Source organism: Equus przewalskii, chromosome 9 (genome assembly GCF_037783145.1).
Source record: "Equus przewalskii isolate Varuska chromosome 9, EquPr2, whole genome shotgun sequence".
Lineage (NCBI taxonomy): Eukaryota > Metazoa > Chordata > Mammalia > Perissodactyla > Equidae > Equus > Equus przewalskii.
The window spans coordinates 70,060,288-70,083,929 of NC_091839.1; the positions used below are offsets into that span (position 1 = coordinate 70,060,288).

The following is a 23,642-nucleotide window of genomic DNA, read 5'->3' on the forward strand; positions in this document are numbered from 1 at the left end:
ATGGCAATGTTGCCATTTTTTGTTTGGTTCATATGGTTCTGGTTTCCATTTGCTGCTTTGGCTCATGCCTCTTAGCAACACTAGGCACTAGGTCTTCAGTGCAGGGCATAGCTGGACCATTTCATAACAAAATCAGAAGGGAATTTGAAAGGTCTTAACAATAACATCACTTTACAATGTACTTTCCCATAACTTTCCTCACCAAAGATGAACGTCTTTGTGCCATAGGAACTTTTATGTTCATTTAGAGATGAAGAACTGAGGGACAGAGATAAATGACCAAAGTTACTCCTAGAATTAGAGTCTGACCTTGAGTTTGAGGGGCCCTACTCCACTGGGCTCTCTGAATTTGTTCTGAGAACGCATCTGGCCTGGCAACTCTACCCAGAAGCATAGAAGATACTCCTGGCCTACAATTAAATTATTTACGAGAACTTTGGATGTGGTGGGGGAAAAAAGCAGAATAGCACTAATGACTTGATGCAAGCAGTTAGTTCTAGCTAAAAGTTCAACACAAATCATAGACATGGGAACCGATGATCTTGCAGAAGGTACATGGTCAGGAGGTAAACATGGCTGTGTAAGGCCAAGAATTTCCTTCTTTGCTATTCCCACTTTGCTAACACGTGCTTCTTACTGGAATTTGTATGACTCACATATTAATATGCACTAATTTACATCATCATGTATTCTAAGCATTCCTTTAGAGTTTAAATGTGTTTTTATAAACAATTGTCTTTCTTACTTATTTTGTTAACTCACATCTTTGGACAAATGGTGATTAATTTAGAGAGAGTTGTTTTTTGTTTTCTTTTTATTTGGGGCAAATATTTGGTGTGTGTCAGTGACATAACATTTTTTAAGTTAAGTAGTGTACAAAAATACAGCTATTTATTTTTTATACACAAAGAAAATCATCTACAGGAATATCTAAATGTTTTATGCACATATATGATTAACGAGGGGAAAATGTACAGGACAACAGTAGTAGAGGTCCAGAAGACGTAGAGCAAAGAGTGTCGTCAGGAGGCCAATTCCTGGAAAGTTGTGCTGGGTTTCCATGTCTTACAGAATTTGCACGTGACAGAGGGAACTTATGAGGGTGGAGACATCATACGGAGTCACACAGGGTGGGGAAGATGCCCTGGACTAGAAAACAGAAGATTTGAGCTCTCAGTCTAGTTCTGCTACTAACTTGCACTGTGACCCTGGGCTTGTCACCTAACCTCTCAGAGATTCATTTTCTTTATATCTAAAGCAAATGAATGAGACTCACTTTTTTTTTTTAAGATATGCATTTTTGGTGAGGAAAATTGGCCCTAACATCTGTTGCCAATCTTTCTCTCTTTTTCCCCTCCCGAAAGCCCCAGTACATAGTTGTATATCCTAGTTGTAAGTCCTTCTAGTTCTTCTATGTGGGATGCTGCCTCAGCATGGCTTGATGAGTGGTGTGCAGGTGCTCCCCGAGGACCCAAACTGGCGAACCCCGGGTGGCCACCCAAGTGGAGCACAAAAGCTTAACCACTACACCACCAGGCCAGCCCTGAGACTCACTCTTAAGGTCCTTTTCATCTCTCATGTAGAAAAAAGAGAGTCTTTCCACAGTGATTGTAATTCAAAAAATGGGTTTTGAGATGCTGGGTAAATTAGCCAAGGTCTATAACAACACTCTGAAGTTGTCGCTAAAGGCATTTGGGAGCCAGCTGGCCAAGGTTTTAGGCATGGCTTTGACACAGTTAGTGACTTTGGTCAAACTTATGCTTTTCTCTAGGGATTAGGTTCATTTTCTGCACGTGCAAGCTGGGCCAGATGGCTCCTGAGTTTTCTATCAGCAATGATAGTCATTATTCTCCTTGCTTTTTCCAAGTAAAATAACTCAAGGAAATAATCTGAATCCCCAGATATACCGTTTCAGTTTCCAAAATATTTCTGGGAGGAGTTTTGACAGGGATATACTGGAATGAATCACTATACAGGTGCTTTTTAGGGAATTATTCCAAAAAAGATTTGCTCTGATTAAATGATGATTTATCAGGTTTTATGAAAAGTAAACATAAATCAAAAACCCTAAATCAAGTTATTTATCTTCTCTAGACCATCTATTAAAAGGAGTTGAAGTGCGGGCGGGAGTAGAGGGTTGGGGTGGGTAGCTCATACCAATGGGACAAAATGGAGAACTAAAAACAATTATTAAACGCCTACCTATTCGTGACCAATATGATGTGAATTATGCACGAACTATTAAAGACAAAGACTTTTAACCAACCATTTATCTTTTCCTTTTAAAATGTAAAGCGTCAACTTGAAAGGACTAGAAATACTTTATTTGTTGGAACTATACAAACAGATGAGCATTTAGTCAATATTTTTCAAGGGCTATCATCACTGTAACTTTAAGCAGATAAACTTTAACAATTATTATTAATGTTGTTTACATCATAATTGGATTATCTAATTTATTACAATAAATTGTCATATTTTACTTTTTATCAAATAGTTTTTATAATGAGAGTGAAAGAAACAAGAGTATAATATAGAAAAGCACTCAAAGGGAAAATTAGTGCCACGTCCAAAAGTATTATTTCAGAACTTTATTTTGATGTCATATCCATATTAGATATTTTGTCAGTACCCACAGTATATCTGTAAGGTATTGGGTTGTTTGCTTTGAAATCCCTTTTTTACATATGGGAAAACAAGCATAGTATGTTTAGTAAATTTTCCAAGGTCACGCATTGTGTCAGAATAGCACTGAGAATATAATTTATCTCTGATATTTTTCTTATACACTCCAGTGCCTAGCACAGTGCCCTAGAAAGAGTAAGTGCTCAATAAATAGTCATTGAATGAAAAAATTAATGGACAAACCATTCTTTTCTATGAAATTGAAAAAAACTGTCATGTTTGTTCTCTATTCCTCTACTCATTAAATTGGACAAGCTGGAGGAGTAGGGAGCAATAAACTTTCTCCGCTGTCTTCCCCACGTTTCCATTGCTATATGAAGGGGCTGTGTTAGATGGCACCATCTGGTCTGTCCTGAAGAACACACTTCCAGGCCCCTCCCCATTAGGAGTGTCATTAATCTTGGTTCATTGTAACATTGGCTTTTGTAGTGTGAATTAGGTCCACCAGTCTATGGCCGAGACCAACTTCTTCCACAAAAGTCATTGAAAGTCCATTATTAATAATTAACAAGTTACTGATGCCCTAGTCTAATGATTTTTTTCAGTAAAACAGGACCTAAAGAACTTAGTTGCAGTCCTTGAAAATAAATCACTTGGCTAGTATCAGCTCTGGCTACCTCAGACCTTGCTGAAGATAATTATAATGCCAGAAAAGATAACTCAGTTTATTTCCTGAGATAATTTGTCGTAAGTTGAGTTGCAATTGTAAACATGATAAAGGTCACAGTGGTGTGACTTTTAGAGTTGATAGAAAAATGTGGTAAAGAATACAAGTATTTATATCACCTGGAGACAAAAGGATAACAAAACCATAATTGTCATTCCCAGTGATGTGTCAAGTAAGTTAAAGATTGTCATCCATTTCGTTGGCACTGATAACCAATTACCTAAAAAACAAGTAAGATACCTCATAAAGCACTTATGGTTGAAATGTATTCTTTCAACTTTGATGACATTCGTATTTTCCTTTTTGAGAAAGAAAACCTATTTAACTCCACAGAAGAACCCAATTGAAGTGAAATGAAAATACGTTTTCATCTGTCACCCAAATTTAGTAATTAATCTAAAATTTCACCCAGGTGACATTTTCATTAGAGCACAGTCTGGAGAAATCTGAAAATTCTTTATCTCATTTGCTTATATTTTAAACAAACGATTCACCAGACCTGCCTAATTGGATGGTGTATTTCCACTGGAGTGAATGTCTTAATTGTAATTCAAGACAAATCTTGGAGATAAGATTCATCAAACATTTCTACTCTGTCTTATTATGTCTAAAGTTCAGAGATATTTTGAGCTCTAAAAGAGCATCACGAGGAGCTTATAACACTCTTTGGTGCAACTGTGACCTATTCTTAGAGCGCAGGAACAACTAAAATAGAAATAGACATAAATAAAACTATTAAACATCAACTTATTGGGTAAATTGAGTTTAGATACCCACATGATGCAAAAAAATAGTTTCTATATAAGCTCCTGTATCCTTTAAACTGAAAGCATAGTTTGTGTTTTCATTTAAAAATAAATATCTAATTGAAGCCAGGAATTCTATCTTGTAATTGTGTCAATTACATTTAAAAGACTGTTATTAAGTAAACTTTAGATTAATTTGTGAACAACCCTACAGTGAGTGGAAATGGAAAAATAGAAACACCCGCACCCAGCAACAAACACAAATAACAGATTCTTGAGCAGTAGGCCCTTCAACATGTCTGCTTATCATTCACTCCCTTTGCACACCCTTTCTCTCTACACCAGGCAGAAGAGGAAAATATTTTCAATGAAAATATTTGAAAACTTTGCAAATAATTACACTATTTCAATTGCCTATGCCACTGTGGACAAACAGAAGATCCTATTTTCAAAGTTTTAAAGCACTTGTAAGGGCTGTGCATTTGTGTCTACTGTCCTTGCTGCTTCTGTCCTGGAGAATTTGGTTGGCCAGAGCTCTCTCCAGGGTAGTGTGCAGGAGTGACAGGAAACTGAAATCCGTAGCCATTGTATCCATCCAAGTAGACACACTGGAAGAAACTGATGGGGCCTAAGGAAGAGAGCATGATGATTTATTAAAACAGGCAGAGTATAAGCAGGAACAGAGATAAAGCACAGAGAGGCAGTACGGATCAGTGGGGATGGACATGGGTTCTGCAGCCAGCTAGCCTTGGCAACAACTGGCAAGTTACTAAACCTCCCTGTGTCTTGGATTCTTTATGTATAAAATTAAGACAACAACAAAAACCTCATAGAAATGTTGTGGAATTTAAATGAGTTAATAGATGTGAAGCACTTGAAATCCTTCCTGGCACATGATAAACCCTTAATAAATGATAACAAAAATGGCCTGGCATAGAAAGTCAAAGTGCTTAGTTTATAGGAATCTACTGATGGGCACTGCATGCAGAAAAACTGTTATATAGTAACAGGTTTCAAAACATGAGCTTATCAATATGCAAAGTAACTGACTTTTTTTTTAAATTAGGGTTTTAATAATACCATACAGAACCTTGTGTTCCTAAAGTTGTGAGATTTCCATGTGTGGAGGCAAGCACTCCCCTGAGACGGCATAGTTACTCTTTGAGGCAATGCTTTGAGGTAGCAGCTCTGTTCTCAGAGCAGAAAGCAACACAGGAAAGGAGTTGAAGCCGAGTGAGGCAGTGTACACAGTGTATCGGATCATGAGCCCTGGGCTCCCACAGAGCGGCTTTGTTAAGAGAAGGCGAGGTTAGCCTCTCCTCACAATCATGGGCACCCACTGACTCTTCACCGTTTTCCATCCTATCTGTTTGCGTCCTGTCAACCAACCACAGGCTCTTTGCAGATGGCCAGGAAAGAGAATGACAGTTGAAGCCAGTGGTGTGTGGAATATGGGGCAGCTGGCCAAGCCCATATGAGCCTAAGGGCTTATGAAGTAGAATAAAGCAAAGCCTAGGGAGAAAGAAGTTGAGGGAAGCAACAAAGAATTATTCTGATTTCATCACCCTGGGTATCAGCTGACTGCAGTCACGGGGTTTTCTGCGATGAAAGTAGTTTGGAGAAATCTTGAATTTAGTTTGTCTCCTTTCCATTGCATTTCATCCAGAATTATTTTCTACTGGGTTCTAGCCTTAGAGGCAGTAATACAACCCGCCCCCACCCCCAAGGTTGTGGGAGCTTGAGGGTTGGACAGGCTACTAACAGGGATAGCAATAAAGCTGGGACTGCATTAAGGCGGAAGGGCAGCACCAGTGCTAAAAGGAGAAGAGTCCATCAAAGACAGGCTACCTTCCAGCTGAACCTCATCAGATGGCGTCTCTGTTCTGACACATTTATTTAATTGGTGTTGATAGGCTATTAATGAAAATATCCTCATAGCTGCAGATTTTAGAGCACATCTAAAAGGCTTGTGACTATCAGACTATAGAACTACTTTACAGTAAGGTGAGCATATGATATATTGTTTTACTATCATAAATCCCCCAATCTAACTTCAAATATTTGATACCTTTTTGCTAAAAATATTGAAGTGTTTTATTTATATACTCAATTAAACTTTTTATTTTGAGATCATTGTAGTCACATGCAATTGTAAGAAAAAATACAGAGAAATCCCATGCATCCTTTATCCAGTTTCCCCCAATGGTAACATCTTTGCAAAACCGTAATACAACATCCCAACTAGAAAATTGACATTAATACGATTCAACTATCTTATTGAATTTTGTTTTAATATTTATTTATGAAATAAGAGATTTCAAGTGTTTATATGATATAGCCACAAATTGTTACCAGAAGGTTAAGAGTTGGGAAAGTGTTGCTGTATAAATCAAAAACATGCCCAGATTGACTTTGTGGATTTTGCAACAACCTTTAAGAGTATTGTTAAGACTGCTTATTTCCCTATGTTTCTCACAATCTGATTATATGAAGGATCCTAATGAGTACCGCTCTTATCTGCTGCAGTAGTCACAGCATCGAAAGGGGGACTTGGAACACAATAGGCACTTAATATTTGTTCAGTGAATCAAGTGTTAATACAGAGCAGGAGAAATTTGCTATGGTAGAGGGCATTTTTGTAATTTCCTGCAGAAATACATTTAAGAAGCACTGCAGAACCCAGAGAACATTATTGGCATCGTTTCCTCAGATAAATGTCTATTCTTTACTTTAAAAGCATTATGAGCAACAAACTCTGGTTATCTCTATTTCAGAAATTGCTTCCTTTAGTCTGTCCAGCAACGACTTTAATGCATAAGTGAATCCAAATTGTACAGCTTCACCATCTGAAAAAAAATGTCTAATTTGGAAGTACTGGAATAATGAGAATTTTGGACATCAAATTTTGTGACTGCATATGAATATTGATTGCAGTCAACGATTCCAAAGATGGAATATTTAAGAGTCTGCCATTTATCTAGAGAAATCAAAAAGAACTTTCAATCTTAGAAGTGAGTTTTTAAGCAATTGATTTGCCGACACCTATTTCTACGTTTTTCTTTTTGATATAAAAAAGTTCAGCTTACCACTTCAGCTGTGTTATTATAAAGCAGAGAGTAACAAATATTTAAGCACAGATTCTGGAAGAGTGCTCAGGATCAGAGCTGTCTAGAACGGTTTGCCATAAGTGCCACTTCAATCATCACTTTGTAATTCCTCCAAATATGTGCCTCTTCCCTGACACCAAAAGTGACGAACTTCTCTTTGAAATATAAATGACCTACCTTAACGTTATTCTTCATGTCAGTGCTAAAAATTTTTTTCTTCTAATACTGGTCTGCTTACGAGAGTCTAAAGTTTCAATTTGTATGTACCATCTTTAACATAGAATGACTGAACAGTTTTAATACAATTATAAACTTACTCTTTTGCTTCTTTGTGGGAGACACCTCTTCAGCTGCTTCTAGCAGATACAAAAGTATGAAAGTAAATAACTTGTACATTCACAGCTATTATGCAAATAGAGCAGGGACTCAAAATATCTAAACAGTTGCATGATATGAAAGAAACAGGAACTACCTGCCCTCTTTATAATATACTGTGGGTTTGTATTCAGACTGTGTTTGACTTTTCACTATGAAATTTAATAAGCAAGAGCCAGTGAGAAAAGAGGAGACAATGAAAGAAAAGAATGTTCATGCTGCAGGCAATTGTTCAAACAGGGAAACTGTGCCTGATGTATTTTGGATGTTGATGGATGAGGGTAAGCAACACGCATCCTTTTCTTAGAAGGGTTTCTTTGATACTCAGAGTTATAATATGGTCAGAGTGGAATCTGGCTACAAGATGAACATTTTAGTCAAAATAATTCTAAATTTGTGAGGGACAAAACTTTTGGTGATCATCCTTGCCGTGAGAGAACTGCAGCAGACTGGTATCCTGTATCTGTTCCTTCTCTCATCTGACTCAAGGACTTTTGTGCTGTAGTGTTATTCACCACGTGATGGATAGTGATGGAGAATTTGAAGCTATCTGTTTGAACACCTTTCTCCAGGTTAGAAGTTCTTAACTGGTGTCTATAGATGAGTTTTTGGGGATCTCCTGTAAAATCCTGAAATGTTAAGAAGATGTGAGTGCATGTGTGTGTGTGTGTGTGTATGTTTCATCGAAAGTTAGGTTTTAGATTTCATCAATTTCTAAATGAGTTCAAGAACCTTCTTTCTCAAAGAGTGATCCATGTTCCAATAGTTTCAGCATCACTTGGAAATTGATGTCCCCAGCTTTTAGTCCCCAACCCAGATTTATTTCATTTTAACAAGATTGCCAGGTGATTCACGTATAAAATAGTTTCAGAAGCAATGGTCTAGAAATCAAAAACATACTAAGAGTTGTTGCTCTTAATAACTAATTTTTTAAAAGAATCTAAAAATTCAGTGTTCAAAAACGTATCCGAAGACAAGTGTAAATCATTTCATAAGACTCAAGTACCCATTCCCTTGTGCCTTTCTCAAAGCACTATTTTCCACATTGTTAATTAATTCTGGGCACCGCCGTGGAACTTATATTTTGATGGCAAGAACAAGTCATAGGCAAACTCTTATTGTCTACAGGCAAGTTCGGAAGTAGAATAAAAAATATCTATTATATGACTAGCCAAAATAAAAAGCCAGGAAACTCTTAAAGAAAACAAAAACAAAACCCAAAAAACATCAAATTAGCTAAAACCCTTATAATACAGATGAAGAAAATTAGTCCTGGAAAGACTGACTCAAGATCATTCATATGGTTGTAGCAGATTTTTCTGAGCTTTGAGATTTTCCTTCCCTCCCTTGCTCCTTCCCTCCCTTCTTCCGTCCGTCCTTTCTTCCTCCCCTCCTTCCTCCCTCCCTTCCTTCCTTGCTCCCCTCCTTCCTTCCTTACTTCTATCCTTCCCTTCCTGCCTTCCTTCTTCCTTCCTTTCTTCCTTTTCTCCGTCCTTCCTGCCTTCCTTCCTTTCTTCCTTCTTTTCTCTATGCTATTGCTGCCAGTATAGGTGAGTTATCACAATTTTTCTTAATAAAAATAATCACTTTCGTATTTGAACATTTATGTGATCCTTCAGGGGTCAAAGAACATCCCCCAATCCTTGATGAAATGATAATTTTGAAATATTGCTCTTGTAAGCAGATAGGCAAATAAATGCATCTAATAATTACTTGCAAATAATTCAATGTTCAACAAGTGCCTTCAAAATATGAAAATATGTGTATATTTTTCCAAATAATGCAAAAAGGCTGTTTGTTTAAAAAATAAGTTTACCGTCTAAACGTTGCTTAGGAAAAGCTGAAGACTAGATCAAGAGTAGTTAAATAAAACAGATAAAATATTGCAGCCTTGGGAGAAAACTCCTAAGTGAACTGAAGATAATATACTCACCTTTAGCTTTCTTTGAAGCTGGTACATCTTCAAAATCTTCTCCTAGAGAGTAAAGAAAAGACAAATCAATTCATGGTCTGTTTTTCTAGATTACCCAAAGAGGAAATATTGCATTTAAAGGTTTTTAAGAGTCACAGGATCTCTTAATCTGTAAACTCAGCATCTAGTGTCTCTATGAAAAAGAGCTTTCTGACAAATAAGGCAACTTCTCTGACTTGGAGAGAGAGTGGGGAGGGAATGGATGTCATGCCAGGATTGTGGTCAGCAGGTGAGCAAAGGCTGGCTAAGGCGTTCCCACTCTAACATGCTCCTCCTCCTCTGACTCCTAAAACTCCTACTCAAAACAACCATCTCTTTTGGAATTTAGGGAATTTGAGGTTAATGAATTCACATACACAAGGAAGATCATGAGAAAATATCCACTACATATTTATTAGCAGATTGACATTTGACAATTGTAAATGCAATTAAAAGACATTAAAAGTTAAACTAAACCTCAAATATATAAACAATGACTCAAGTTAGATTATGTATGTTGCTTGGTCTTCTGTGCATTCTACTTAAAGGTACACAGTGGAATAATGTGGGAGTAATTTTAAGTCAGAGATAATTCCAACACAGTATAATTAAATAATCTTTAACTTTTCATACCAACTTTTTAGCACTTGTAATGATCTGAACAAGGGTCAGTTTGTATTATTTATTCAGATTTTTCATACCAGCTGTTCATGAATAAACTGAAAAGGGGTAAAATAGGCCAGTATGCAAATTTTCTCTAATAGAAAAGAAACATGACCTTCAGGAAGAGATGTTATTATGTAAAAGCACAAAGTGGGAAAAAGGACCACATTACTAGCATTTTTCTTCATGGTAAATTATTAAAGTTTCAACCTGATTAGTTTAAAAAATATTTAAATATAGGCTTAACTCAATTAAACACTGGATTAAATGAGCACAGTCTTAAACTGACTGATCAACAGCCATAAATAAGGAATGGTATATATGGTTACATAATATCTTGGAGTAACTTAACACTTATATTTTGGAAATGATATCAGAATTCTTAGATGAATCAAATAATAGCTATATTTTAATTGTGTAATAATCTGCTAATGTCTATGGAAAATGTTTGCAAAATGAAAATGATGCAAAGTCCTCATACACAGGAATTTACATTTCATTTTTGTAGATTATAGCACACGTAAAACTAAGACACCAATTCTCTAAATTTATTTCTTACTCCTGGGAGAATAAATATGGGTGGAATAAAAACATCAGCTTCTCCTCTTTCCCCAATTCTGTATTCGGACCCAAAGTAAACCAGGTAGAAGTGATAAAGCTGGCAGAAACCGAGTCACATGTCAATTGCGCAGGCTAACCAGGAGAACAGAGAACAGGGAGATAAACTCTAAGTCCACGGCAGTTGCTATGGAGATGCAGTCTCTGTGTAAGCAACTTAACAGTAACAGAAATTTACTGAACTAGGAATAATTCACTGTAATTTTCACTGTTCAGAACACATAAAAGGAATAAGACCCTACAGTCCATTTGCTCTTATAACGTGTGCCTTGATCCGGTGAGCGGTGGTTTGGCTAAAACAAATACTTGACTCTGAGAAAGTACAGTCGTTATCGTAAAAGGAGTATCAAAATACGCCAAGGAAATTTTAAGGAGTGACTTGCTTTTTTGGGAGGGGAAGTCAGGAAAATGTTTTATGAAGGAAGTCTAATTTGACAGGGGCCTTATAATATGGAGAGGATTTTGACCCAAGGACAGGGCAAGTTTAAAGTGAAGGCAACTATATGAAGAAAGGCTAGATACAGCACATGACTGAGGATACTCAAGGAGCACAGGGAATGTCGATGAGGGCAGGAGAACAACAAGTGAAGTTTGTTCAAGAGACAAATAATATTTCAGATGTACTTTGTAGAAGTAAGAACTAGAACATGAGAGAATGGATTCAGGAAAAGAAATTGGGAATGCATTTTCATAGTCAACAGAGAAACAATGATTTCTGCAACTAGGAGTCACTGGAGGAGTTGAGTATAAATGAGGCTTTGTACATAGAGATAAATACAATTGAGTACACATGAGTGCAAGAGATTAATACAATAAGGGATAGCACAATGTGTTATTTGAGTTTTGAGGAAGATAGTGGTGCCATTTCCGGCTCCAAGGAAATCCTAGGAGACACTCATTAGCTGGGGATAATGAAAAGTTTGGTTTTCTATGAGTTCAGTTGTGGTGTTGGCTGGTCATAAAATCGCAAATGTGTATTAGGAAGCAAGATAGAGAAGGCAAGATGTCTGGAAAAGTTTGGAAGGGCTATGCATTGAGTTAACAGGCAAAACTGGGTGAGTTGAGAGATCACTTTTAATTATGGCAATAGTTAATATTTCTTAGCACTTACCACCTGCTTGGATCTATTAAGTTATTTCATGTGTTAGCACATTCAATCTTGACAACACCTCTATGAGGTAGGTGCTCTTATTTTTAAATCTTTTATACAGATGGAGCAAAGAGGGATCAAGTGCTGCCCAGGGTCATAGAACAAATGAGTAGCAAGGCTACAGCATCGATCCCAACCTGCTTGGATTGGAGCCACTGAATGTGGATTTATATTTATTTCATAAACAGTATGTCTGTTATATTCCAGCTACTATTCTAAGCATTTTACAAATAGTAACACGTTTTACCTCCTCAGTAAATCTGTGAAGAGTGTATCATTACTATTCCCATTTTACAGGTGGGACAATTGAAGGCTGGAGACTCAAGTTTGCAGAGCTAGTAAGTGGGGAAATATTATATTCTTAACCACTATGCCACTCCACCTCTTGAGTATGGCCTTTTAAACCCAATTCTCTTTGATTCCAGAACCTATGCCTTATATTGCCTAACAGGTATCTGCAGGCAGGCTCGGACAGAGTCAAGTTATGCATGAGCCACGCGCTCCTGCAGAGCAGAGATGAAGCAGTGTCTCTCTAAGTGTGTCCCTCTGCTCTTCCAACAATCTGTCCTCCTTCAGTGGGGTTGAACAGAAGAGTTACTTAGTTATCTTTAAAAATGATGATGACAATGAAGAGGAAAGCATAATATCTGTTCTGTTTACCTAACCTTTATAAGTAATTTAGGCAATCACATTCCAAACAATGAAGAGTAAAAATGTGTTACCCTGACTTTCAAATTGTAGACTCCCTCCTTCACTTACATAGAATCTTAGATTCTAAAGATCCACAAATATGAGTGAATCCATCCTCCCATCTAAAGCAGATGTCTCCACTATAACAGAGTCATGAACAATGGGAAGTCTTGTTTGTGTGGCTATCATTTTGATCTTTTAAACCTGTTGATGTCAAGATCTGGCTTTGGTATAACTCTTTTATACTTATTGAATTGGAGCTACAAATACAGAAGTTCTTAAATAGTTATTAGTTTATGAAAACAATAAGATGATCATTATAGAAAGGCCTACATTTTATATTTTCAAGTAGTGTTTGTATCTTCTCATTAACTGAGGGAAATTCTCCTTTGTCCCAATTCCACAATCTGCCTCATCTCACATAAGTGTCTGTTCCAACACTTAAAAATATATATGTGTGTATTATTCTGTGATAAAGTGTAATGCCCTGAAAAAAATAAGAAATTCTCTTTGCCTATTGCCTGAAAGCTTTTGCTGAGCTCTGAATCTGATTTCCAGCCATAGATCAAAAAGAAAGTCAGAGCAAAATGAGACTTCAAGAAGGTTTGGGTGATAAGTCTTTGTCTGCACGGAGTCAAGAGTAGACTTGGCTCTATGTGGTTGAAGACAGATACAACTTAAACAGCCAATATGTTGGCATTAAGGAGACTATATATATAGCATCAATATGGACTGTAATTAAAATTTGGCTGAGAGAAATTCCAGGGACAAGAGGAAATGTGGAGTCGAGCCTCAGTACCAGTGATAGATATGATGTATAATTACATGTATTTTTAAACACATGGACTGTACATATAAATTAGCACATTTTACACTAAAATTACAGGTTTATCATTTTCAACATCAATCTTATCTTGTTTCTGTTTCTTGGTCTCTATAGTGGTGGTTCTCAAATTCTTGGTTACAGAAACCCTTTACAATCTTAAAAAATTATTAAGGATCTCAAAGAACTTTCATTTATATGGATTACATCTATTGATAGCTGATGTAATAGAAATTAACACAGACATTTTTTAAATAAAAGAATACTCAAGCATATCTTCCCTTAGTCATCAGGGCAATGATGTTCTCACATATTATTTAGGCTCTGGAGGATTCCACTGTACACTCAGGAAAAAAATGAGAATGAAAAAGGAAACGGTGACTTAGTGTTATATAAAGTGTTTCAGATCTCCTGAGAAAATTTGGAGAACCCAGAGATTTGCAGACTATACTTTGAGAAATGCAATTGTAGATGAAGAATTCTATTTCTATGAAATAGCCAACATATTATAGAAGGAAATAATTGAACATAAACTTGTCAAAAGGAATAATAATTAAAAAAATACGTTCACTGGGCATTTAAAACAACAGCAAGTCACAATATTTGAGAAAACAAGAAAGTAAAAGTTATCACTTGAAAGGAAACTTATCTTGTTTCTCTGACATAGAAACATAAGTAAAACAATGCAAGATATAAGCAACTACAAAAAGCAAAACTGGATTGTTCAAAATAAGAATTATTACAGAGGAAAAGCTTGGCTGTATTTCCACCTGACCTTATACATTTTATGCAAAAAATTATTACATACGATATCAATCATTTGCCAATTAAGCAATGCTAATTTTGCATTAGGAGAAAAATTTTAAGCTGAATTAAAATATACCATGAATGTGAAATTACGAGTGTCGGAGTTAGATATCAATGTCTCTCTCTTCTTTATTTGACTATATTAAAACCATCCCTCCTAAATTTGAATAACTGGAATAGATTCAACACCACTATCATATATATGCAAATTAATTAATTAGAAACATATTCACATTGTTTTTCAAAGGTGGTTGGAATCTCTGTTTATTCTTCATATAAAGGGTGTAATTCATCATGTGTAATTTGTATCCTGTGTGTTTATAATATAAACATGTTCAAATAAAAACAGATGGTTTTAAAAAATTCGGTCTAGTTTTACAGTCAAAGTGAAGATTACCTTGAAGTTTTCAAATAATTTTAGAAATAGTTACTGTCATTTAAGAAACAGCTACTTTACAGCACTAATAACAATAATAACTACAATGAGCTCATTTTCTGTGTCAGGTACTCTACTAGGTACTTTACATGTGTTTTCATTTAAGCCTTACAATGCACTTATGAAATAGGTAGAAAAAAATCTGTATTTTACAAGAGAATAATGAGACTCAGGGGATTTAAAAAAAGAACTCCCCTCAAGCAACCCATTTTGGAAAGTGCTAGAAGAATGTACAAAGCTAATTTCCCTCAATTTCTAGACCTACATGCTTTTAACTAAACTATTATCTTTACTTGCAAGGCACTTTGCATAACTGAAAGAATCAAAAGGAAATACAATGCTACATGGAAATAATTTGCAGTCAAGCAGAGAAAGTGGACAAGTACACAACCAGACATAAGATGCTATGGTCCTCAAGGTAATATGTGACAATTGTCAAAATAAATGCAAGATGTTTTCAAGAGTGGAATGGCTACTTCCTCCCATGGAGATCAAAGAAATATTTTGGAAGCTATCCCATTGGAGATGGACTTTCAAGGATCATAAAGTATTGGAGAAGGATCACATTGTCAGAAGTGGGAAGAATATTCCAGGAGAAGAGAACAACAGGATCAAAGTTTAGGATGCAGGAATATTAGGAACCTGGAGATTTGAATTGGGTTGCAAGCTGTGATAAGTATAGATAATGATTATAGAAAAAAGATATAAAATGTAGTTCTAGCCTGGATCATAGTGGCTCTAGACCCTCGAGCTAAGAAACGTAGACTTTATTCTAAATTTGTCATGAAAAATATTGAGCATTTGTTGTATAAATGACCAAATCAATTTGAAATTTTGGAACAATTTATTAGTAGAAATGAAAAGGAAAAATGACAGAAATCAGAATGGGTCCTATGAAGAGTGACTGTAATTGTTCAAAAGAGAAATAACAAAAGCCAACACAACTTGACAACTGAATTAGGGCAAGAGACAAGGAATAGTGATTAGTTGAAGTAGAATTTAAAGTTTTATGCCTAAGTGACTAAAGAGTGGACATCCAGTGGCAATAAGAGGACTTCCCTTTGAGATTTGCTGGGGGTAGAAGGATAGATGAAAGAAGAGAGTAAGACAAGAAGGTCAACTGTAAACTTATACAGACAATAGGTGAAGTTGGGAGTTAAAAATGTGGGACCAGAGCTGAGAAGGTAGGTTAAGCTTCAGAACAAATTTGGGGTCTTATCCACAAAGAGGTAGAGAGCAAAGTTGGATGACCCCATGGAGGAAGAGTGCAGAAGAGTAGGAAAGAGAGCTGAGGATGGAAGAACTCAACCTTTGGGAAAAAGCAACAGAAGCTCAATACTGGGAAAATAGAGTCAGACTGAAAAAATAAAAGTCTGATATTATAAAAGCCAAGAGAGGAAAACACTTCAAAAAGGATGGGAGACCAAGAACATTGAATGCATAAGAGAGGTTGGAAAGCAGGTGAAGTGAGAAAAGACAATTCAGCTTTGCAATCTGGAGGTCTATGTTCAGCTTTAAGTGAGCTATCTGAGGAGAGTATCAGGAGTAATACTCAGGTTGCATGGAGCAAAAGCCTGAAGAGGTGGTGAAGAATTAGTGGGAGACATTTCAGAAACATGGTTGTAAATGAAGTCAGAGCAAACGTACAACAACTTTGGAAGCAGAAAGGGTAAGGGAAATTTTAGACGAGGGAATAGTCTGAAGATATTTGTAGCCAGAGGGAGGTAGATCTCTTAGAGTGAGAACTAATGATGCGTGATTGAGGGAGCAAGGATCAGGGGAGGCAGGAAGGGATGGAGACAAGGAGGAACTTGGAGTGAGAAATCTTGGGAGAAGCAATGCTTCTTTGCGTGAACATGGGAGGGTAGTGATGGGTAAAATAATGGGAAAGATTAAAAGAGATTGTAATTTGGAGAGAAGGAAAATTTTAAAGAATCCACACTGATGGCACAGACTGTTGATTTTATTTTTCTTATTTTAAAGATAAAATTTTTCTGTGCAATGCCCAATCTTCTCTACATACTCTTAGCAAACATGATAAATAAATAAAAACTACCTAAATAATGCATGTGTGTGTGCCAGCAGATACTGCAGCTTTATTTCTACTAACAGTCTATTCTGATTTGTGCAGTTTCAAAAAAACACTCATAGGTAAACATCTGGGATCCTTAGGCACAGATACGAGAGGAACAGCATGGATTTTTGTATTCTTCCTCACTCATCTTACTTTATCTAATTCACTGCATCACATTGTGTTTGCAGAAATACCAAAAGCTCCAAATTATGTTCTCAACTGATTTGCAGGATTATGGGTAAATAGTTTGATGGAATATTACATTCTAACAGTTTACATTCTTTTCAAGAAATCCTGAGAATCCATGGTAGTTCAAAGCAACAGGTGACAGCCAGTTTATTTTAGCTCTCAGTAGGAAAGGCTCCTTCTGTATATACTATTATTTAAAATGATCATGAGCTTTAAAGAAGATTAACTGCTACACTGAGCGATATCCACAGATTTTTGCAATTGACCCCAGGGAGTAATAACGTATGCAAAGATAGTTCACATTCGGAATTTTGCACACAGTGAAGCCAAGGGTGTTCAATGAACGTGTGCAATCCTTTCTGAGTATCTGTCCTGTCACTCTGAGGATAAGACACAACTGTCTTGAGGGCAATGTCAGAACAACTTAACATCACCAATAAATGAATGAGGCCACATTGCTGGTTCCCGAAGACTAATAATGAACAGTGACAAACATGTCACGAAATGTGCCTTACACACAGACTTTCTCAGGAATCTAGCAAAGGGAGTGATCGGAGGGGATGAGCACAGCAGCTGGTACCTATTTAGAAGGCTTCAGCCAAAAGTAATTGCTCATTTTTTTTCTCCTGAAACGAAATCTCTAAGAGTTAATCACCCTTGTTCTAAAAAAAATGGGATTATTTTAAATCCACTCAAAACCAAGTGAGATGTTCTTTTTTATTTTATTTCATTGTTTTATGCATTTTGACACAAAAGCTTAAGAAGCAAAACCTATCCTTCACTGGGGAAGTAACTCATTATCATGCCATAGCCAGCATCATCACCATCATTATCATCATCATCCTCATAGATTCCAATTAATAACGATTTGCTGTGCACCAACAACTTATACACTGTACTATTTTATCTTACTTAATCTGCCCAAAATTTCAATGAGTTAATATTATTATTATAATTCACATTTTTAAAATAAGGGTACTGAGCAATGAGATGTTGAGCAATTTACCCAAGCTTTTAAGTCAGATTGGAACCCAGTCCATTGGAAGCCAGTTTCCCTGTTATCAGCCAAATCCTATGATGCCTTTTGTATTTCTACTATGAATTTGATGCTAATTTGCTTTTATCAAAAACTATGTTGCTGTTAGTATCCATCAAAAATCCATTCCAGAAAGGTATCTCTAACAAAAAAAAGTCAATTGTTTCATAAAATCACAAATTTTGTATATATAGATAGATATCTCCTGAAACAAGATTTAATCTACACATTGCAACTTTCAAAGGTTTGGGCCTGTATGTATTAACTGAGGATGGTTTTGTTCCAAAGCAGCTTAAATTTAGAATTCTCTGATTAAGGACTGTCTAAATTTTTAACAAATTTAGTTTTATGCAATTGCCTAGAACTGCGACATCAGATATTGAACTTTTTAATATAGAAAAGTAAGAAATGAACCTTGGTTAAAACAAGATTTGTGAGTGACATTAACAACAACTATTGGACTCTAATGCTTCTGATTGAATGATAGACAGCAACAACTGTGGAATCACATCTTTTGTTGCAGTGCTGGGTTCAGAGGAGGTAAAGGAAATCTCCAAGCAGAATCTTCCCTCATTCCGTGGGAGGGAACAAAAGAACCCTGCTGATATATGAAAGGTGCGGTCACCCTGAGGACAAGTGATTATATTAAAACTGGAACTCAAAAACTAAGTGTGCACGCAGTCAAGTGGGAGTGCAGAGACTGAGATCCCTTGTTAGTCAGGGATGGTGAGATGAAAATATAACTGTCCCAGGGGATTCTGAGAACATAGCAACAACAAAGTATTTAAATCTCCTCCAAATCCCCCCATAAAAACAGATAGCCAGCAAAACCCATGGACAATATTTATAACAAAATGAAATGAACTTTAAAATGCATGTGGGTTGAGATAAACGAATAGTAAAAAACCCACAATGTATCAGTTGTTTGTCAAAGAGGAAGCAGAGGGAAGCAATGGGGAGCCTGAGAGACCTGGAAATAGAGAACCCCAAACAACCAATAGATATTTTGTGGAAAGTGAGTCAGGATAGCTTGAAATCATCTGCTGAAACTGTGATGGACTTTGCCCAGTCCAATAGCAGGTGAGCATATAGGGCTCGCCATGAGGTCTGAGTGCTGGTGCTGTCAGGTACCTGATGACCTCAGGAAACTGATGAACCTGGGCTGACTCCCAGGACAGGACCCCTAGGAGTGGAATAAAAGTTTAGCAGGACAGGGACAGCAGAGACAAAGAAAGATAAGACCAGATCAAAGTGAGGGAAAGAAAAAAATATGAGCTCACACTCAAAGTTCCAAACATGGGAAAAAAAAAAAAAAGCCATCATGAGTGAATGAAGAAACAACAAACAACAAATTTAGCCCAGTGGCCATAGTGGTTAAGTTTGCATGCTCTGCTTTTTTGGCCTGGGATTCGCAGATTCAGATCCCAGGCATGCACCTACACACTGCTCATCAAAACCGTACTGTGGTGGCATCCCATATACACAGTAGAGAAAGATTGGCACAGATGTAGTTCAGGCCAATCTTCCTCAAAAAAACCAAAGTACTGCAGATATTGAAATTTTCATTCGCAAACTAACATATATATGAAATGTTTTAAGAAATAAAATATAAATTAATAAATAAGAACAAGCAACAGGAGGTTATAAAAATAACCAATAAAATTTGAAAAATAACTATTATAACAAATAAATCACGTCAAACTCATTGGATGAGTTAAATATTATATAGAGGTGAAGAGATAATTAGTGAATCAATGTTAAAACTGATCAAATTACACTAAATACAGCATAGAGAAACAAGGAGATGAAAAATTTGAAAGACACATTGAGAGAAAAAAGAATGTGCATATCTACCCTATTCCTAATCAGCAGAAGAAAAGAATGAAGAAGAGACAATATTTGAAGAAATAATGGCTATGAATCTCCCAAACTAGTCATGGAAAAAAATGAATCCTTGTCTTGTGGAAGCATTTCACGGTAAAAAGCAGCTCTTACTCCAATAAACTGTAGAGAAACTGCAGTAGATCAAAGGCAAAGAGAAAATATTTAAAGAAGCCAGAGAGAAAAGATAGATCATGTAGGAAGAATGACAATTCAACTGATAACAGAATTTCCCACCTCAATGGAGGAATAGAAAACAATGCAGTGGAATAATACAGTGAAAGTTCTCAAAGTTCTTAACTGGTGACCTAAGTTATGTGCCTAGCAAAAGGCTTTCAGGATTGAGGATGATTTAAAGACATTGTCAGATAAATAAAAACTGAGAACGTTTTCCTTCAATAGGTCCTTGCTCAAGGCACTTCTAAAGAAGGTGCTGCTGGAAGTCTGATGGCAAAACAGACATGCCAAAGAAATGGAAAGCAATGAAACTGGTAAACACATAGGTAAAGATAGATACAAATTGATTGAAAAAACTAATACTAATAAAAGCTGACATTCAGTTATTGTTAAAGGTTAGAACTAAAAATATTGAACAAAATTAGCATATAAATCAGAATTAGATTTGAGGAAATTTAACTGTTTTAACATCCTTCTCTTGTTTAGAAGATGGTATTTTAAGGTAATTTTATTCTTTGTTAAGTGTGCATAGTAAAATGTCAAGGGTAACCACTAAAGTAACAGAAACAATGTGTACTCTTTCCAGAGCAATAGACGTTCAAAAATAGAATAGTAAAAACACACTTAAAAGGGAAAAGCTCTCAATTTATAAAAGACAACAAAGAATCTAAAGAAGCATTGAGAGAGTATGAGAAAAATAAAGCAACAAGTAAGATGGTAAGAACTAAATCTAAAATATTAATAATCACAACAAATGTAAGTAGTCTAAATTCATTAGGTTAAAAGTAAAGGTCATTGTACTGGATAAAGTAAAAAACATATTTTAACTTTATTTACTAAAGATAGATCTAAAACATAATGCCATGTAAAGGCATAAAGTACAGGTTTATAAAAAAAATCTGATAAAATACTGGCCAAAAGAAGTCTGGGATAATTATAATAATATCAGACATACTACATTTGAAAAAATTATTCTAAGGAATATATAAATTATTATATAAACTTAAATGTTCAAATGTTCACCAGAAAGATGCAATTAATCTAAACTTGTATAGAACTTATAAAACAACACCTAATATAAAAATTGATAAAACTACAAGGATAAGCTGATAATTTTCCATCATAGTAGGAGATTTAAATATAGTTTATTCAATTATTGATACTTCAAATATTAAAAAAATTAATGAAGACACAGAAGGCTCAAAGTGCATAAACACAATTAAGCTTCACTCAGTGGATATAGAATCATTCTTTCAACCGTTAGAATATACACATATTCTCAATGATAGTAAATATGGAATATTTACTACAACAAATAATATAAATAAATAAAAACAACATATTTCACAGATTAGAACATTTTCTCTGACCATAGGTTTGGAAATTTAAAAACAAGTTCTAAAATTTCCATGTAATATACTAGTTAAAGAATTAATTATAATGGAATTAAGCAATACTTAAAACTGAATGGCAATGAAGATACTATACATAAAAGCTAGTGGGATGCTGTTGAAGAACACTTAAAGGAAAATTTATTGCCATATGCATATGTTAGTAAAGTAGAAAGGGTAGAGATTAATAAAATAAGCATACGTATTAAGATGTGTAAAAATGAATGCAGAAAAATCTTAAATAAATCAAAAGTAAAGCAAATATCCATCAATAGTAGAATAGATTGAAGTACGTATATTCACAAATTAATATATTACACAGCAGTGAAACTGAATGAAATATAGCTACAAAAAAGGACTGATGAATCGGAGAAGCATAACACATTAGATGAAAAATCTCAAAATACGTCCTACAACATGACATATATATTTGAAAGAGGAAGATGTGATAAGATTAGGAAAAAAATCGGGGCTGGCCCAGTGGCGCAGCGGTTAAGTTCCCAGTTCTGCCTCTTGGCGGCCCAGGGTTCACCGGCTCGGATCCCAGGTGCGGACACGGCACTGCTTGGCACATCATGCTGTGGTAGGCCTCCCACATATAAAGTGGAGGAAGATGGGCACAGATGTTAGCTCAGGGCCAGGCTTCCCCAGCAAAAAGAGGAGGACTGACAGTAGTTAGCTCAGGGCTAATCTTTCCCCCCAAAAAAAATTAGAAAAAAATCAAGAGAATTATAAAAGTAAAATTCAGTGTATTAGTTACCACTGATAGGAATCAAGCGATGGGATGGGGAGAGTCTAAATGTAGAAACTTCGTTATTTAGTATCTAGTTTTTAGACATATACTTCATATGCTATTTTGTTTATATCAGATATCAAATAATAAAGTACTTTTAAAGAACAAAAACATGGAATAATTTGTGTTTGTGGAGAAGAAAAAGAAATTCAAATTTCTAACATTAATTTGTATACAAAGAAAAATCATAGAAAAGAATAATCATCTCTCTTGCTAAATCTTTATTTCCTGAGGAATTATTTTAGAAATTGGAAGGTCCGTTTTTTTCTCTTTCTGTTTTTAAGCATATAATCACTCTCCCTGGTTTAAACAATGAAAAAGACAATCATAAAAATAATTACATATTTAAAGCCATGGAGATGGCGTTTTTAAAAGGTCAAACAATTTTAATGGATATTGGGGAGAGATTTAATAGTCATTTAAATTTCTGAAATTTAGTTTATTTTAGGGGGAACATTTTTATCAAATTTTAGACAAATAAATTCAGTATATAACTGGCATGAATAACACTGTTCAAACTCTTTCTCTAAAGTTAGCAAATAATGTTTTAAAACTTCTTGCATAACTGCATCTGAACCAGCCTATGAGGTTTTCTTGTGCGGTCTAGAAATGTGACTGGCATATGTTGTGTAGCAACAAAATTGATTCACTTATTTAGAAGTTAAGGTGTTGATACGGCACCATTAATTAATTGTATATTATTTTTTATTAGCAACTTGATTAATCTGAGATAACATAAATAATTTGATTTAGACATGAATTAAATTTTAGGTGACTATTATATTGGATTTGATTACTTTAGAAAAGATCATTAATTTAATTGTCTCAGAAAGAGGATTATAGATAATATCAACTTAAAGCAAAGCATACTCTTTCTGTGTTTGAGAACTTAGGAAGATTTGTTCTTTTTGGCCACTACATTATCATTTCATAATTCACTGACTCATTAGTAGTCCCAAGATTGTCTGGAAAAGTGAAATATTCTTTCAAATTGAAATTACATACTTATTGGGAAATTCTGGTTTTCAGAAATTCTTGAAAATTTTCAATGCAGGGATATATAATCAATAAAAATAGGTATGCTTCTATTAATGACAAATAGTATACTTTAGTTATGCTTAGTTATATTCTTTTAAAAGAGTTCTTAACCTAAGACATACCAAACATGTACAGTAAGAAAAAGACTATGAACCTTTATATCCATAGAATCCTTATTTAATTTTATCTTACGCTTATTTAAATTTTCAGACAAATTTTCACACAAAAAATTCAGACAAATTAGGTAGCCTAATTCTGATATCTAAAATATCCATCATACTTTAATATTGATGCAAACTACTTATTAATTCATATTTATACTAGAAGAAAAAATGCAGAACCAAA

General features: G+C 35.3%; 1 protein-coding gene across 20 annotated transcripts in view; it reads right to left on the reverse strand.

Moving 5' to 3' along the window:
- Positions 1-2,302: 2,302 nt before the first annotated feature.
- The window catches only part of TRDN (triadin), a 393,603-nt gene continuing 372,263 nt past the window's right edge, over positions 2,303-23,642 (reverse strand). For 15 of the 20 annotated variants that reach the window (XR_011522089.1, XR_011522078.1, XR_011522077.1 and 12 more), the window contains 3 exons: positions 9,514-9,555; positions 7,523-7,561; positions 2,303-4,726 (listed from right to left, as the gene is read on the reverse strand). Coding sequence is in view for 13 of the 20 variants with exons in the window: in XM_070556944.1 (XP_070413045.1) it covers positions 4,587-4,726; positions 7,523-7,561; positions 9,514-9,555 (221 nt within the window). In the remaining 7 variants the exon portion in view is untranslated. The remainder of the gene's footprint in view (positions 4,727-7,522; positions 7,562-9,513; positions 9,556-23,642) is intronic. The other 5 variants (XR_011522083.1, XR_011522079.1, XM_070556940.1 and 2 more) reach the window with 2 other exon arrangements.